Source organism: Heptranchias perlo, chromosome 22, assembly GCF_035084215.1.
Source record: "Heptranchias perlo isolate sHepPer1 chromosome 22, sHepPer1.hap1, whole genome shotgun sequence".
Classification (NCBI taxonomy): Eukaryota; Metazoa; Chordata; class Chondrichthyes; order Hexanchiformes; family Hexanchidae; genus Heptranchias; species Heptranchias perlo.
Window position 1 is genome coordinate 10,853,824 of NC_090346.1, and position 17,976 is coordinate 10,871,799.

The 17,976-nt window shown below is 41.9% G+C and overlaps 1 protein-coding gene across 1 annotated transcript in view; it reads left to right on the forward strand.

Moving 5' to 3' along the window:
* Nucleotides 1–3,146: 3,146 nt before the first annotated feature.
* Nucleotides 3,147–17,976, forward strand: part of lmf1 (lipase maturation factor 1) — a 469,834-nt gene continuing 455,004 nt past the window's right edge. Inside the window, exon 1 of the mRNA XM_068002920.1 lies at nucleotides 3,147–3,377. Within this exon, the coding sequence (XP_067859021.1) occupies nucleotides 3,152–3,377 (226 nt within the window). The 5' untranslated portion in view covers nucleotides 3,147–3,151. The remainder of the gene's footprint in view (nucleotides 3,378–17,976) is intronic.

Below are 17,976 nucleotides of genomic sequence, written 5' to 3' on the forward strand. Positions count from 1 at the left end.
ACTTGTTCATTCACTCTTGTTTCTTGCTGTAATGCTATACTTTCTCGGCCTAGAAATTACTCTTTGTGATATTTGTAAGGTATTCCTTTAGTCCACTGTTTTAATCCAGTTATTAATTTATTTTAAAACATATATTCTCAGAACGTGGGTGATGCTGGCAAAGGTACATTTATTTCCCATCCCTTATTGCCCTGAGAAGGTGCCAGTGGGATTTCTCTTGTGGCATTGGTGCTCTCACAATGGTGTTAGGTAGAGAATTTGAGTATATTGACCCAGTGACAATAAAGGAATAGCGTTGTATGTCAAAGCAAGGATAGCGTGTGACTTGGAGGGGAAATTGGAGGTGATGGTCTCCCCTCTTAATTCCTCCTTTTCTGCTCACTGTCCAACTCTTCCCTCTTGTAAAGCATTCTGGGAAGCTCTTTTACAGGGGGCACTATACAAATGTAAATTGTGTATAATTAGATGATGGAACCAAATGCCAGAAAATTACATTTCTGCACAATAGGGTTTTGGAATATATGGTTTAGTCTTTTGCCCATTTGAAAAGGCTCACAGTTAACTTGTTCCAGTGATTTAGAGTCAAATTGGGCAACAAAGTCATTGGTTTCTTATATACAGTCCATGTCAAAATGTTTTGAAATTGGGCAGGACTAGTAAACAAATTCCAATGAGAAAAGAAAACCATAACCAGGGAACCAAGAAGGCGATCTGTCTAAAGTTGTTAAAGAGGCACAGTCTTCATTAAAAAGTGCCTGGTAAATCTTTTTCTCCCCATTTGTAAACATAACATTGTGATGCAAATCAAATCAAAATGCAAAAAGGCAGGTAATCTTTTCTCATCTACATGCTGCCCCTTGGCGACATCATCTGAAAACACCTCAGATTCCACATTGTATGCTGACGACACCCAGTTCTACCACACCACCACCTCTCTTGACCCCTCCACTGCCTTTCATTCATCACGCTGCTTGCCCAACATCCAGTACTGGATGAGAAAACATTTCCTCCAACTGAATATTGGAAATACAGAAGCCATTATCTTTGGTCCCCACCACAAACTCAGTTCCCTAGCCATTGACTTCATCTCTTTCCCTGGCCACTGTCCAAGGCTGAACCAGACCATTTGCAACCTTGGTGTCCTATTTGACCCTGAGATGAGCTTCCAACTGCATATCCGCTCCATCACCAAGATCGACCACTTTCATCTCCTTAAGATCATCCATCTCCACCCCTGCTTCAGCTCATCTGCTGCTGAAACCCTCATCTATGCCGTTGTTACCTCTAGACTCGACTATCCCAATGCTCTCCTGGTTGGTCTCCCATCTTGCACCCTCCATAAACTTGAGCTCATCCAAAACTCTGCTGCCCATATCCTAACTCGCACCAAGTCCTGTTATCCCATCATCCCTGTGCTCACTGACCTACATTGGCTCCCGGTCTGGGAATGCCTCAATTTTAAAATTCTCATCCTTGGTTTCAAATCCCTCCATGGCATCACCCCTCCCTATCTCTGTAACCTTCTCCATCCCTAAAACCCTCCAAGATCTCTGTGCTCCTCCAATTCTTGCCTCTGGTGCATTCCCGATTTTAATCGCTCCACCACTGTTGGCCGTGTCTTCAGCTGCCTAGGTCCTAAGCTCTGGAATTCCATCCCTTAACTTCTCCGCCTTTCTGTCTCTCTCTCCTCCTTTAAGATGCTCCTTAAAACCTAGCTCTTTGACCAAGCTTTTGGTCACCTGTCCTAATATCTCCTTATATGGCTCGGTGTCAAATTTTATTTAATAACGCTCTCTTGAAACGCCTTGGGACGTTTTACTACATTAAAGGCGCTATATAAATGCAAGTTGTTGTTGTTTATTGTTGTTGCAAAACCTAAGTGAAAGACCAAGACCTACAGTGTGGGATGCTGCCAAGGATCAATAACAGGTAAACATGAAGACAAGTTAAATCAGGATGCATTGATTAGATGATACAAGCTAAAAGTCTGAAGATTGTAGGGAGAAGGACAGAATTACGGAGGTAAAGAGTGCCGCAGGTTTAAAGTCCTATGAAAGAATATGTTGGGAGTGGGATTTGAGACTTGAATTCAACACAGCGAGAATGTGGAGAGAAGCGTGTAGAATGACATATTTGCATCTAGGATATTTTAGAGGATCACTGACACTAAGAGAAGATTCCATAAAATAAATATCATACCACAAGCGTAGGAGATACTGTTCATGATTTATTTTGATTCCACTTTCGTTTAATGCTTAACTAACTTGACAATTGTAAACAATTTTACAACACCAAGTTATAGTCCAGCAATTTTATTTTAAATTGCTGGACTATAACTTGGTGTTGTAAAATTGTTTACAATTGTCAACCCCAGTCCATCACCGGCATCTCCACATCATAACTAACTTGACTAACAATGACAGTCATAACGAGAAAAACAAAACGAAATCAACAAAGAACCGCAGCATACGCAAAGAACTAGAATATTTTGAAAACAAAAATTAACTGCTACAGACAGATTTATCCTAGTAATATACCAAGTATTTTAATAATAGGAACAATACAAATAATTCGTTCTGATATTTAACTTCAAAGGAGCATTTCCTTTGGGAATAATTGTCAAAGTTTTTCATTTGTTTACAAGCAGTTGATGCGGAGCTGTGGACATCGAGATATATTTGGAGCAACATTAAGTAACGAGAACAACGTGGATTGCAAACCTATTTAAACCTGGTGGTTTTGAACAGACGCATCGAAATTGGTCATGTTTTAAGTGAACGATTCTCACTTCCAATGGTTGGGATTTGGAAGGTTTATTAATTCCATTGCAATTCATACCAACAGCAATCTTGGTATCAGTGTAATCTTGAAAATTGCGCTCTCTAAAAGGTTACTCTAACATTTTTTGTGCAATATCTGTGTCTTTAATATGTGCAGATTTATCATTTTAAAAAATTTAATTTTAAAGTACTGCGATAAAAATAGCGGTGTGATTTAAACTTTAACACGTGCATAAATTTGTAAGAGAGGCGAAACAACAAAAAAAACCCGAATTAGTTTTGGGTCAAACTGGTGGGAAATTCGCTGCTGATAAAACAACTTGTTTCTGGAGCGCCTGGCCCGGGATCGCGCAGGCGCGGTGCGAGTAAAGATGGCGGCGGAAGGGGTGCGAGGCCGGCGTGTGGGCCCAGAGCAGTCAAAGCGAAACTCGCGGCCGAATCTCCTCACGGACGACGAGAAAAGCGGCCGGGAGGCGCAGGAGGGCAAACGTAAAGCCGCGGAGGAGGGTGGCGTTGGCGGCGTGCAGCTGAAGCTGAAGCCGGGCACCTTCTGGCTGACCAGGATAGTTTTACTGCGCTCCATAGCGTTCATTTACTGTGAGTGAAATGGGGGGGGGGGGGGAGAGAGAGAAATAAAACCGTTAGTCATTTAAATCAATTTGAATTGATGCAGTAACAGCCCCCTCCCTCACTCACTCACTCCCTCACTTTAGGCCCAGGGTAGTTTGCAGGCTGATGTCGTCCCCTCCCCCCCCCTCTGAAGGCTGACGTGTGATTTGACAGCTGCAGAAAGTTCCTCGTTCCCAACCCCTATGGCAACAACACAGACACCTATCATAATACTATGATTTGGAATAGAAGTTTGTTTTTTCGTTCAAATTAGATTTCATGTTTAAATTATTGTATTATTTGTGCTTCCTTACAAGGGGGCACCTGCAAATTTGTCTTTCTGTTGATCACCCTCAATTAAAAGGACTGTCAACTCTCTCTTTTCTCCCCCCCCCCCCCTCCAATGAGACTTTTCAATTGGAATATTCAACCATATTAAATGTTTACAATCTTAATCTTCAGACCCTTACGCATTTTGCCAGCTTTGTTGCTACAGGGCTCTTTTCCCTGTTGTAACAGGTACACATCACATCTCTTGTGGTTCAGCAAAGGACATTTGCACGAAAAACAACAAACATACTCCTGCACTTAATACATTTTCATTTCCTTCCCTTGTGTTTTCTTGGCTCAAGACGAGCATCCTCTACCACACACATACACATTGAATTCACTTCATGTATTTTGATGGCAGTGTTACCCAGTTTAATGCCATTTAAACGGTCGACCGATGATCTAAAATTTTCTTTGGAATAGCAAATATTTGGATTTTTGCAATATAAAAAAAGTACCTTTTATTGAAATTAAATATGATAAGTAATACAAACAAACTATATAAAATTTATCAGTATTTTTGTGGTGGGCACAGGCAGTATATCTTTTGACATCTGATGATTCAGTCAAATTGTTCACTTGTAACTTGTGTCTTCTTCAGTCAGAGCATAGCTTTGTGAGGGGAGAGAGAGAGAGAAAGAAATGGGACCATAATGTAGCTTACTGGTCCTGAATGAGTATTCCATGGATAGAGCAGAGGGAAATATAAATGCATTACTGGTCCTGAAAGTATATTCCATGAATAGTGGGTGGGGTGGAGGGGAAATCTTAATGTATTAGTGGTCCTGAATGAGTATTCACTGTAATCAGATTTTGTTACACCTGTGAACTGAATTTATTTTTAAAAAGGGACAGCATTTTCACCTGCATTGTGGAATGTTGTGACATCAGTGGACTTGGCTGTCTTCTATAGGGGAGTTGGAAAATAGGCCAGGCTGTTGGTCACATGATGACCAGGTAACTTTTACTGCAATATTAGTTCAAGTGGTTGCACAAACTCTTGGTCTTTTTGTTTGGAATACTGTCAGCGGGGGTAAAAAATTGAATGTAAAATAGGCAAAGGCGAAGCAACAAATGCAAACAAAGACTGTTGGAGGTGGAAGGTCAATGACAGCAATTTGCATAAACAGAGAAATATAATTCCCCCAGTCTCAACCTAGCACAAGAATGATGAACTGAGGTAAATGTATGATGTGGAGATGCCGGTGATGGACTGGGGTGGACAAATGTAAGGAATCTTACAACACCAGGTTATAGTCCAACAAATTTATTTTAAAATCACAAGCTTTCGGAGATTATCCCCTTCGTCAGATGAATGAGTGAAAAGGTTCTCAAATCGCATATCTTATACTAGGCAGGGACAGCATCACACCAATCAAAAGGTGTCATTGTTATTCAAACAGGCCAGTCACGGAGAACAGCACGCCCCAGTACACTGGATATACATTGTGTCAATTACACAGACAGGCAGAAAGAAACCCAAAATGGCAGAGAGAGAGAATATTAAAAATCACCAACAACAGCCAATCTCCAGACGCCATCCTGGATCACAATGTCTTCACCTTCAATAACCAGTTCTTTACCCAAACACACGGAACAGCCATGGGGACCAAATTCGCACCCCAATACGCCAACATTTTCATGCACAAGTTCGAGCACGACTTCTTCACTGCACAGGACCTCCAACCAACGCTATACACCAGATACATCGACGACATTTTCTTCCTATGGACCCACGGCGAAGAATCACTGAAGAGACTACACGATAACATCAACAAGTTCCATCCCACCATCAAACTCACCATGGACTACTCCTCAGAATCGGTTTCTTTCTTGGACACACAAATCTCCATCAAAGACGGGCACCTCAGCACCTCACTCTACCGCAAGCCCACGGACAACCTCACGATGCTCCACTTTTCCAGCTTCCACCCCAACCACGTCAAAGAGGCCATCCCCTATGGACAGGCCCTACGAATACACAGGATCTGCTCAGACGAGGAGGAACGCGATGGACACCTACAGACGCTGAAAGACGCCCTCGTAAGAACGGGATATGATGCTCGACTTGTTGATCGACAGTTCCGACAGGCCACAGCGAAGAATCGCATAGACCTCCTCAGAAGACAAACACGGGACGCAACCAACAGAGTACCCTTCATCATCCAGTACTTCCCTGGAGCGGAGAAACTACACCATGTTCTCCGCAGCCTTCAACATGTCATCGATGACGACGAACACCTCGCTAAGGCCATCCCCACGCCTCCACTACTCGCCTTTAAACAGCCACCCAACCTCAAACAGACCATCGTTCACAGCAAGTTACCCAGTTTTCAGGAGAACAGCGTCCACGACACCACACAACCCTGCCACGGCAACCTCTGCAAGACATGCCAGATCATCGACACGGATACCACCATCACACGAGAGGACACCACCCACCAGGTACATGGTTCATACTCCTGTGACTCGGCCAACGTTGTCCACCTCATACGTTGCAAGAAAGGATGCCCCGGAGCATGGTACATTGGCGAGACCATGCAGACACTGCGACAACGGATGAACGGACACCGCGCAACAATCGCCAGACAGGAGGGTTCCCTCCCAGTCGGGGAACACTTTAGCAGTCAAGGACATTCAGCCACCGATCTTCGGGTAAGCGTTCTCCAAGGTGGCCTTCGAGACACACGACAACGCAAAATCGTCGAGCAGAAGTTGATAGCCAAGTTCCGCACCCATGAGGACGGCCTCAACTGGGATCTTGGGTTCATGTCACGCTACACGTAACCCCACCAGCAAAAAAAGGAAAAAAATTACATTTTTTAATATTCTCTCTCTGCCATTTTGGGTTTCTTTCTGCCTGTCTGTGTAATTGACACAATGTATATCCAGTGTACTGGGACGTGCTGTTCTCCGTGACTGGCCTGTTTGAACAACAACGACACCTTTTGATTGGTGTGATGCTGTCCCAGCCTAGTATAAGATATGCGATTTGAGAACCTTTTCACTCATTCGTCTGACGAAGGGGATAATCTCCGAAAGCTTGTGATTTTAAAATAAATTTGTTGGACTATAACCTGGTGTTGTAAGATTCCTTACATTTGAGGTAAATGTAAGCATTTATGAAACTGAACACAGTGATGTGTTGCTTCTGATGGTATTTTCTTCTTTAATGTCCAGTTCAGGCAGTTTGCAGTTTGAAATGATCTGCTCCACCCCCCCTCACAGTCCACTCTTTTTTTCATTTGTTCTTTTGCTGTTACCTGTCTATCGCTCTCCCAACCTTTCAATATGTTTAAATCCCTCATGGCCTCGCCCTCCTCTAGCTCCACAACACCCCACTCCCCCACCCCCGGACTTTCCTCTCCTCTGACTCTGGCCTCTTGTGCACCCCTTCGCCCCATCGTTGGTGGCCATGCCTTCAGCTGTCTAGGCCCCATGCTCTGGCATTCCCTCCCTAAACCTCTCTGCCTCTCCACTTCTGTATCCTCCTTCAAGACCCTTCTTAAAACAGCACCTCAGTAGTTGCACTTTGACCACGCTTTTGGTCATCTTTCCGAATAGCTCCTCCTCTGGCTCGGTATCCTTTTTGTCTGATTACGCCTTTGTGAAGCACTGGGGACAATTTTCCACATTAAAAATGCTATATAGATGCAAGTTGTTGTATGACTGAGTACTACACTAAACAATCATCTTCAGCTGCTTCATCAATGACCTTCCCTCCATCATAAGGTCAGAAATGGGGATGTTCGCTGATGATTGCACAGTGTTCAGTTCCATTCACAATCCTTCAAATAATGAAGCAGTCCGAGCCCGCATGCAGCAAGACCTGGACAACATCCAGGCTTGGGCTCATAAGTGGCAAGTAACATTCGTGCCAGGCAATGACCATCTCCAACAAGAGAGAGTCTAACCACCTCCCCTTGACATTCAATGGCATTACCATCGCCGAATCCATCACCATCAACATCCTGGGGGTCACCATTGACCAGAAACTTAACTGGACCAGCCATATAAATACTGTGGCTACGAGAGCAGGTCAGAGGCTGGGTATTCTGCTGCGAGTGACTCACCTTCTGACTCCCCAAAGCCTTTCCACCATTTACAAGGCACAAGTCAGGAGTGTGATGGAATACTCTCCACTTGCCTGGATGAGTGCAGCTCCAACAACACTCAAGAAGCTTGACACCATCCAGGACAAAGTAGCCCACTTGATTGGCACCCCATCCACCACCCTAAACATTCACTCCCTTCACCACTGGCGCACTGTGGCTGCAGTGTGTACCATCCACAGGATGCACTGCAGCAACTCGTCAAGGCTTCTTCAACAGCACCTCCCAAACTCGCGACCTCTACCACCTAGAAGGACAAGAGCAGCAGGCACATGGGAACAACACCACCTGCACGTTCCCCTCCAAGTCACACACCATCCCGACTTGGAAATATATCGCCGTTCCTTCATTGTCACTGGGTCAAAATCCTGGAACTCCCTTCCTAACAGCACTGTGGGAGAACAGTGGGACTGCAGCGGTTCAAGAAGGTGGCTCACCACCACCTTCTCAAGGGCAATTAGGGATGGGCAATAAATGCCGGCCTTGCCAGCGACGCCCACATCCCATGAACGAATTAAAAAAATGCGCTTGCCAAATGAGCCAATGGAGAAGCTCTGCTTCTGCATTGTTGGATTTTGTGAATTTATGTTTCCTTATTCATAACTCTTGTTGTGTGACATGGAAGTACATTATTGTTCGATCAGTAGATTACACTTATGTTTTGCACTCTTATTAGTGTTGTTCTGTTGACATCAAATAGCAAGTAACAGTGAAAATGCTTTTCCTCCATGTGATGGCTGTTCTACTAATCCTGTTTACATGAATCCAAGGGTATCCATTCCGTTGTGTGCACAATGCCCACATATCGTGCACAGCACCTCAGTAGTTGCACATACACAGTGTAGATACAGAACAAAATAAGTGGTGTCACTTTCATCCAAATGTCCTGCTTCGAATCGCAGGCTACTGTAACTGGTACAAGTTTCTGCCCCACACTTTGTCCTCAAAATGATCTTTGGACTTAAACCCACCTAATTGTAATCAGCAAAATCTAATAGCAAGCTAAACTAAGTTGAAGCCACAAAATCCTAATTGTTGGTCCATGAAAACCAACATGTGAACATTCCACTCCACTCAGATAGCCATCTGAAGCTCCAGGAATAGTTTGTTGGAAAAAACTGCTCTCGTGCCTTGAGTCACATGTAGATAGTCATCGTCTACTTGAGTGCCTCATTTAAGCATTAACCAGCTAATCTACTGGCAGAGGCTTCATTTTACGTGCACTGCCCACATTCTTCCTCGATGTTGCACAAGTCTAGTCAATAGCCGATGTGTAGATAACTGTATCTGGTCTGGATATACTAATCTTGCGCGGGCAGTGTTGAAAACTGCTCACAAGGTCTCGACAGTTTCTTTTTCTAAAAGAACTTAATTCCATTGCATTGATAAGCTAAGCATTATGACAGTTAACATTTAAAAGATGAACAAAAATGGTGTGAATGTGCATGTTTGCTGTAGTTAGCCCAGAAGCAGAGTGTGCTGGCGCACAAACACGCTGTGGTGTGTATTGTCAGTTGTGGATTCTTTCCTAAGATTCTCGCCGTAGTGAGTTCCCACAGTGCCAGCTGTGGCTCAGCTGGTAGCACTCTCGCCTCTGAGTCAGAAGGTTGTGGGTTCAAGTCCCATTCCAGCGACTTGAGCATAAAATCTCGGCCCTCACTTCAGTTCAGTCGCAAGGGAGTGCTGCACTGTCAGGAGTTCTGTTTTTCGGATGAGACGTTAAACCGAGGCCCTGACTGTCGTCTCGTGGATGTAAAATATCCCATCGCGCTATTTCGAAGAAGAGCAGGGCAGCTCTTCCCCAGTGTCCTGGCAAATATCTTTCCCTCAACCAACACTTAAAAACAGATGATCTGGTCATTATCACATTGCTGTTTGTGGGACCTTGCTGTGTGCAAATTGGCTGCCGCATTTCCTACGCTATAACAGCGACTTCGCTTCAAAAGTACTTCATTGGCTGTAAAGCGCTTAGGGACATCCTGAGATCGTGAAAGGTGCTTTATAAATATAAGTTCTTTCTTTCCTTCTAATGTCCTGACAGAGTATGTAGGAATATGTCAAACAAAGGCGAGGTACTTCCCAGTGCAGCAATTGGAGAGTGTGTCTTAGCCAGTCAGGAAGAGGAGGCTAAAAGTAAAAGACTGCAGATGCTGGAAATCTAAAGCAAAACCAAGAAATGCTGGAGACGCTCAGCAGGTCAGGCAGCAACTGTTGTGCGAACACAAGTCGATGTTTCGGATATTGAATCCTTCCTCAGTTTTGAGGAAGGGTTCAACACCTGAAAAGTTGACTTGTGTTTTCTCGACAGATGGTGCCTGACCTGCTGAGTATCTCCAGCATTTTCTGTTTTTGTTTCAGGAAGAGGAGGCCAAGTGTTTGCCCAAAGGGAGGAGAATAGGAAAACCGATGAGGATGTTGTGGCATTCCTCTGCAGCAACCTGATCAAAGTAGTATTGGCAGAGACTTGGGAACCGGTCGTTTGTAAAAGATCCTGGGAGCACTGAGTGGGGGTACTTGTGGACAGTTGTACACATTTGTGTTGCTGTTAACTGGTTTCAGCTTCATAGCAATGGACGAATTGCAGAATTTATTGTTAAATATTCCATTTATAGCTTGACTTCAACACTGCACTGATACTTCAGGTTCTAGTGCCTGCTTTCAGAGGGATGCAGATAGTGGCATTCAGTTATACTGCTCTGCTTGCATTCCTTCCTGGTCAAGAGAGAGCAATGCTCTCCATATGTCTGCTTAAGTGTGTGTGCATGATTCTGCTCACAAGCTGTTGCAGTTTCTAATGTCAGGAGAGAAAAGGCTTTGTCATCAGCTGTTTACGAACTTTGGAAACTCAGAAGCGATCTCTGCTTTTTAAAAAAAAATTAAAACAGGACTGGTATCTGGTTGCATTTGTACCATAGCCAGTGTGAAGTCAAAGTGGTGTGGGACTATTCATCACCATTGTGCAAAGGCTACTTCTAGTTAGCAGTAATTATTGGTAGGTAGTGTGAAAAATATAATGAAAGACTGTTGCTCAGATAGGTTCTCTGGATTGGCTGTAATGTTGTTAACCCTGTGATTTTACAGCAAACATTAAAATGTATCAGGTTTATATTTTTTCTTTTATTTTTGGAGAATAGGACAAATGGGTGTTTGATTCAATACCAAATCTTATTTTTTGCCTTGATCCTTTTTTAAAATTTGGTTTCCTTGAGCTATGCATTTACTATGCCGGAGAAGCTGGGTAACTCTCAGCCTCCCACCAATGTCATTCAGCACTGGTTGTTGAGAAGTGCACAAGAACACTTTTCCTGTCATATCTCATCTCTTCCCACCTGTACCAAGTTGTCATTTGTGGCCTCCTTAAAGTAGTGTGACAGAGATCAAGAACTCAGGTGTCTGTGAAAGATCCTGTAGCATTTTTCAAAGAAGAGCAGGGCGTTCTCTGTGTCCTGGCCAACAATCATCCATTAACCAACACTACCAAAAGAGATTAACTGGCCATTCATCTCAGTATTGTTTGTGAGACCTTGCCATGTGCAAATTGGCTGCTGCATTGGCCTACAAGAAGCACAGTGACTGCATTTCAAAAAGTAATTCATTGGCTGTAAAGCATTTTGGGCCATCCTGAATATGTGAATGACGCTATATAAATGCAAACCTCTCTCTCCTATGGTGCTGTTGTTACTCGCTGCTCCAGTGTGCTTTGTTGCAGTGCCATTTCCTTTATTCTGTGTATAATATTCAGCATTAGGGAATTACAGTAAATCATTTTGTTGGTTCTGCACAAAAAATTAACCTCAATTGGAGCCTTCAGCCTTTTGCATTCTGTTTTGACAGATTTATAGTAAAATCTCACTAAAGTGGCAAAATGTCAGTTGTGTTGCTTTCATAAGTGGCAATTAAGGAAGGTACTTTGTGTACAGTGTGTATCGATGTGTATATAATAATCAGTATATGACGTTTGCATTAGGGACAAGAAAACAGACGAATGTTATACAGGTCCATTTTGTAGTTGGAGGAAATCAGTATAGTGGGTATTTATACCAGGAAGTCAAGCCATTGAATGGCATTTCCTTGAGGTAATGCCATATGAAGAATATGAATATTAGTGGTGTTCCAAGACCTTATTTGAGAAGAGGATATTAAGTTATAGTGGAAAAGAAAATCAGCGTGCTGATTTAATAGAGAGCTAAGCTAGAGAAGTGGCACAGACAGTGAAAGTGGTTCAGTTATTTACGGGAGAATTGAAAAGAGAGCAGAGCAAGACTCGAGATTAAAAAAGACAAGTAGTAGCTAAAAGGTGATGGATTCTTCTTTACACTGAATCTTCATTCTAGTACCTAAACTCAGCAGCCATATTTGTGTTTGTGCAGTGATTAGCAATAATATTTACATCTCTGATCGTCATCAGGCCGGCTGCTGAGAAGTGAAAGCACTTATTTTTAATAGAGGCAGGTTGGAGTAGCTGTGGTGAGTGGAACAGAAATTATTCATTCTCTCATTGATAATTTAGATGCACTGCTTCCAAATTGGTTCTATTGCAATCAGCAAAGCTTCCCCAGAAGTGGCTTTATTTCTGTGTTGGAACCAAATTAGTGAACAGAATTCTCTGTTTTCACCTGCTGGTGGAGGTTGGATTTGGGTGGATGCTGAGTTCATCCAACTTTTTACTAATGGTGTGAATAACTTAATGGGCACTGTTCTGATACACCCACATACAACATTTTGCTTGGTATGAAAACATAAGACTTAATTGCTAACTCTATAGATTTGACGGTTTGCCTGATGTATGCAAATCCTATTTCTATGCAAACAATTTGTCTTTTAAATTGATGCAGTCTTGCCAACAGGCTTTGGTGTGTCTATAAACAAATAGCAAAATATTGCAGATGCTGGAAATCTGAAACAAAAACAGGAAATGCTGGAATCATTCAGCAGGTCAGGCAGCATCTGTGGAGAGAAGAGACAAGTTAATGTTTTAGGTGTGAACTCTTCATCAGAAGCTGTTACAGATGAACAGCACGTGAAAAGGAACAGAACAAAGGGGAGAGGGAACACACACACACACACACACACACACACACACACACACGTTCATTGGCAGAAGTGATATTAGCGTTGCTGGAATTCTGAAACAAAACTACTGGAAATCTGAAGCAAGAACAAATGCTAATATCACTTCTGCCATTTAATCATCTCATGTTTTCCACTTAAAACACATTACAGGTTATTCTATTTCTTTGTGTGTGTGTGTTCCTCTTTCCCCTTCCACTTGTTTTGTTCCCTTTTAAATGCTGTTCATCTGTAATATCTTTCAGTTCTGATGAAGGATCCACATGTCAAATGTTAACTTGTCTGTTATTTCCACAAATGCTGTCTGACCTGCTGAGTATTTCAACATTTTCTGTTTTTGTTTCAGTCGACACATATTCACCTTTCTCAATGATTCACATTGCTTCATGAGTACTGTACCTTGAATTACATTACTTCTATTGTAGACCGTACCAAGAAAATAATTATTTGAAGAGCATGTTTGAGAAACATAAAAAATGTAATGCTCTCAGTTTATGAAACAAATGGAATTAATATACTGGCAGGCTTAGTGTATTAGCTGGTTATGGTGTGAAGTGATGAGGTGGGGGCTTGCATGTGTAGTTCTTTATTGTACAAGCTTCAGTCTTAACTGGTTTCTTCTGAGTGGAAGTGGCATGCAGAGACCTGCCATTTCTCTACAAGGAGGAATGCAGAATTGTAGGGCAAGCAAACCCGATTTGCTGTCATGTTATACTTAGTTGCTGGTTATACAGTAACAATGGGAACAAGTGGTGGAGCCCACAGCCTGCCATATTGATTAGGAAATGAATAGTGCATGGTGCGAAGGATGAATATGGGTAAACTTATTTGAAATAACATGACTTTTTTTATACCTCGAAGATTAACTTAATGTGACCATGTCTGTCTTCAGATAGGTCTTTTGGTTGGCGAGGGGTGGGGGGATTGCCTTTCAAGCTGCTTGAAATCCCAGCTATTTAGAAGTTGATTCTTCCCTTAAAGTGGTGGGGGAGAACCAGGAGGGAGTAGAAAATGGATGATGAAGGATTACATTTTTTTGGAACGAAAGGTTTAGAATAGATAGATTTGGTTAGAATGGACAGCAAAAAAAAATCTAGGAACAAGAGAGTGGGATAGAAGAGAAAATGGTTGGAACAAGAGAAGGCGAGGAAACAGGCAGTTTTTAAACGTGTTTGATTTAGAATTAATAAGTGATTACGTAAAAACTGGTGGTTTTAATTATATTTCTGACTGAATGCTGCATTAGGGTTAGGGTTAACTGCTATGGTTTGCTCCTATGAAAAACAAATAAGCACCTGTACACAACTAAAATTGTAATTGAAACGCAGTAGTTCAAAATCTGTCCACCACTTCAAAAACCGTGCCATATTAAGCTGTGCATTAGATTGTTTTCAGAGTTAAGTACTTCCATACTTCCTACAGTAAGGAAGTCATTAATCAGCCGTACAAATGTATTATTAAAAGCAAACCTGAGTTATTAGCTACTGTGACTGATATATATTGAAGTGAAAGTCCAGTGTTATAGTGTGATCTCATTATTTTTTTTCATTCCCTTTCAACAACAACAACTTGTATTTACATAGCGCCTTTAACGTAGTAAATCATCCCAAGGTGCTTCACAGGAGCGTAATCAAACAAAGTATGACACTGAGCCACATTGCACTTTGTAGCTGGAGTGTTTTGTGCCATTTGATTTTAAACTGTAGCCTTCTGTGATACTGCACCTGTTCTACACATAGCTCCAAATTTTACCTATGCAATCAAACACGCAACCCTCTCTCCATATTTAGTTTATATCAGATGTTAGAACAATGGCAGTACACATACTGTACACAGTATGTAATGAGCTAGTTTTACCACTGTACTTTTAAGTGAAAGGTTCGTCAGTTAAAAGGGACCTTGCATCTAGTACAGAACAGGAGCTGTTTGTCTGGCAGCAAACAATGAACTTTCATGCGAGTTAAATGGCTCTGTTAATGACAGACACCTCTTCATGTAGGGAAAGATAAGGATACTGCAGATAAAAATCTCTTTCATGACTCCCTTCTGTGTCTCTTTCCTATGTTGATTTTGACCTAACAAAAGGCCCTATATAAAAAAGCCCTATATAAAAAGCACCTATATAAAAAGATAGTGGGCTAGCAAAAAGGTGAAAGTGACAGGAGCAAATAGTGGAACTGACTGCTTGCACTGGGAAGACTTGGCTGGCTTCGCAGAGTGCATGTAACCGGGACAGTGTAATTGTAAATAAGAGGATGGTTTTATATTTGATTTAAGAAAGAAATTGAGGCATTGATGAAGAGAATTTATTGGAAAACAAAACTATTTTCCTATGGGTAAGAATAGATTTGTTGTTTTATGAAGTGAAGTTATGATTAACACTAAAGGATCTTTTTTTTCCCCTGAACTGTATGGATTATATTTTATAGCAAGTCAGATTCGTGCTGCAATATGTAATAATGTATTTGATCTTTATTGCAAACTTCCTTCTTATTGTAATTCTGTAAGGTTTTCTGACCCAATGTATGTAACAGTAGAATGCAACAGGGATTAGTATTATACATGCACTGTATTTCACTGATTCATATCCATTGTGTCATTGTAATTGATGCTGCAAGGTGGTTATTGAAAACCAAGTGCAAAACTTAAGATTATTAAAAACATTATTTGGAGCTTTGTAATTGAGGAATCTGCCATAGATGGGATCGATAATTCCTAACTCCTTTCATGGATATTCAAGATGGACCCATCCTTGACCCCCCACCCCCCCCTATTTCTAAGCTCCCTTTTCATGTAAGGCTTTCGAATGTGTCATAATTACCCATCCCCATGCTCACTTATTCTGTTATTCCCTGTTTGAATTTCTTCTGCTTTCACCTTGCTTATGACTCACCTATATGCATTCCATTGATGACATGATTAACATGGTTAACTTCCACAAGTACACTAATAGCACCCAGCTCGACCTCTCGGCCACCCCGCTCTTAATCCCACAACTAAAACTGTTTGACATCAAGTCCTGGATGAGCCAGAACTTTCTCCAACATAACTTCAGCAAGAACAAAGCCATCCTGTTTGGCTTGGTTGCTGTAAAGTCAGTTTCAAATGGTCAGGACTCTTTATGTTCTGAGTCACTTTCATAATATAAACAAAGTTGCAGAAGAACTGTCGTCTAGCTTGTGGATTCGGTGATTTGATCCCTTGTAGAGTATTTTTTCGATGCTCAGTGATTATCTGTTGCATATCCATTGCAAACCTGGCACTTCAGTTACGTCTAATAGACTAAATTGGATGTACATTTTTAAACTTGGACTTGGTATTTAAAAATCCACAAGTGCTGGTACCACCAACAGAATATGTTTTTATAGGAATTCAAAGAAGAGAATGGAGCTGAAAAACTCAGCAACAAATTGCCGTTTAAATATTCAATCTTAATGTTGAAAGAGGAATCAGAGAAAGAATTGAAAGGTTTTAAAATTACTTGTATGCAGCAGGGCAACAAACTAGGAGAGTGTAGTTATAATTATGTTCTTTATAAGTTATTTTTTATTTTCTCCCATTTCCCCTTACTAGCCTGTCCTTTACAATGCATTGTACGTTGGGGGTGAGAGCAGGTAGGCAATCTACTTACAGCTTTTTTTGCCATCCCGCTGCTGACCAAGTTAAAGAAAGAACTTGCATTTATATACCGTATTTCATGTCCTCAGAACATCGTAAAGCGCTTCACAGCTAATGAATTGGTTTTGAAGCGTAGTCACTTTTGTTTCGTAGGCAACTGCAGCAGCCAATTTGCACACAGGAAGGTCCAACAAAAAGCAATGAGATAAATGACCAATTAACCTTTTTTTGGAGGTGTTGATTGAGGGGTAAATGTCTGCCAAGGCATGGGGAGAGCTCCCCTGCTCTTTGCATGGTGCCTTGGGATCCTTTATATCCCTGAGTGGCAGCTGATTTAGAGGCCGTGATTTATCGTCTCATTTGAAAGACAGCACTCCCATAATGTAGCCCTCCCTCATTACTCCACTGAAGTGGGGCTTTAACCCATAACCTACTGACTCGGAAGCTGACACAAATTGCAAGGAAATGAGCAAAAGCAGCCCAAGGTGAATCTCCCTTTAATCTATATTTTTGTCCCTCCTCTTCCTCTGCTGTGGCGAAGCACCTATATTCCACCCACCTGTCCTTCGATGCAATGCTGAAATTGAGAACTCACTGCGTGGGGAATTGCAGCCTACATCTCACTACTTTGTTGCACATCTCACTGCCTCTAATTTTTTTTTAATGATCTCCCTGCATGCTGCTCTTAATCCTGCAGCACCATGTCCCAGAGGATTTCAGTTGCACCACTGTCTATTGGTTTGTCCCTTGATCCATTTAACACTAACTTACCACACCAATAACTTGAAAATGCTTTATGGGCTCTTAATAGAATATAATGTCTGAGGATACTGGGTTCCTTTTGTAAATCAATGTGCTGTGTATGTTTGCATCAATTAAAACATATAATTTCAATAGTTTAAACTAAATGCCACAGTACTTTGCCTGTGATTTAAGCATTTAAACCGGGTGATGTGTGTGAAAGATTTATTTAATATGTCAGTATGAGTTTCTGCAAAACTAAATTATTATATACAGTACACACTATTTTGTGAAGATGCTTCATCACTGGCATTATGGGGAGCTGATGTATAAATGTGCTACAGATGCATGTCTGTGATTTCCTCTGTAGTGAATTCTTGATCTCTGGCAGGTCACCTGGGGGCAATGCTGAGTAGGGGCAATGCATTTGCTTATGGAGATTCAGACAGAGTATGACCAGAACTCAATGAAAAAACTGAAGGTGCTGACCCAAGCTGAGTAAGGTTCCATGGCTCGGCATCCTCCACTGCATTCGGCATGTATGAGCCGAAATAGCGAACGTCAGCAGTCAGTTTGACCATTGGGGCATTGCTGCCAAGCCTAATAATCTGGGCTTCATATGATAATCATGTACATTTATTTTCCAGTGTAAGTGGAAATCTGGAGTGGGAATAATGGCATTTCCTTCCTCTAGCATAAGTGTACTTATGGCAATC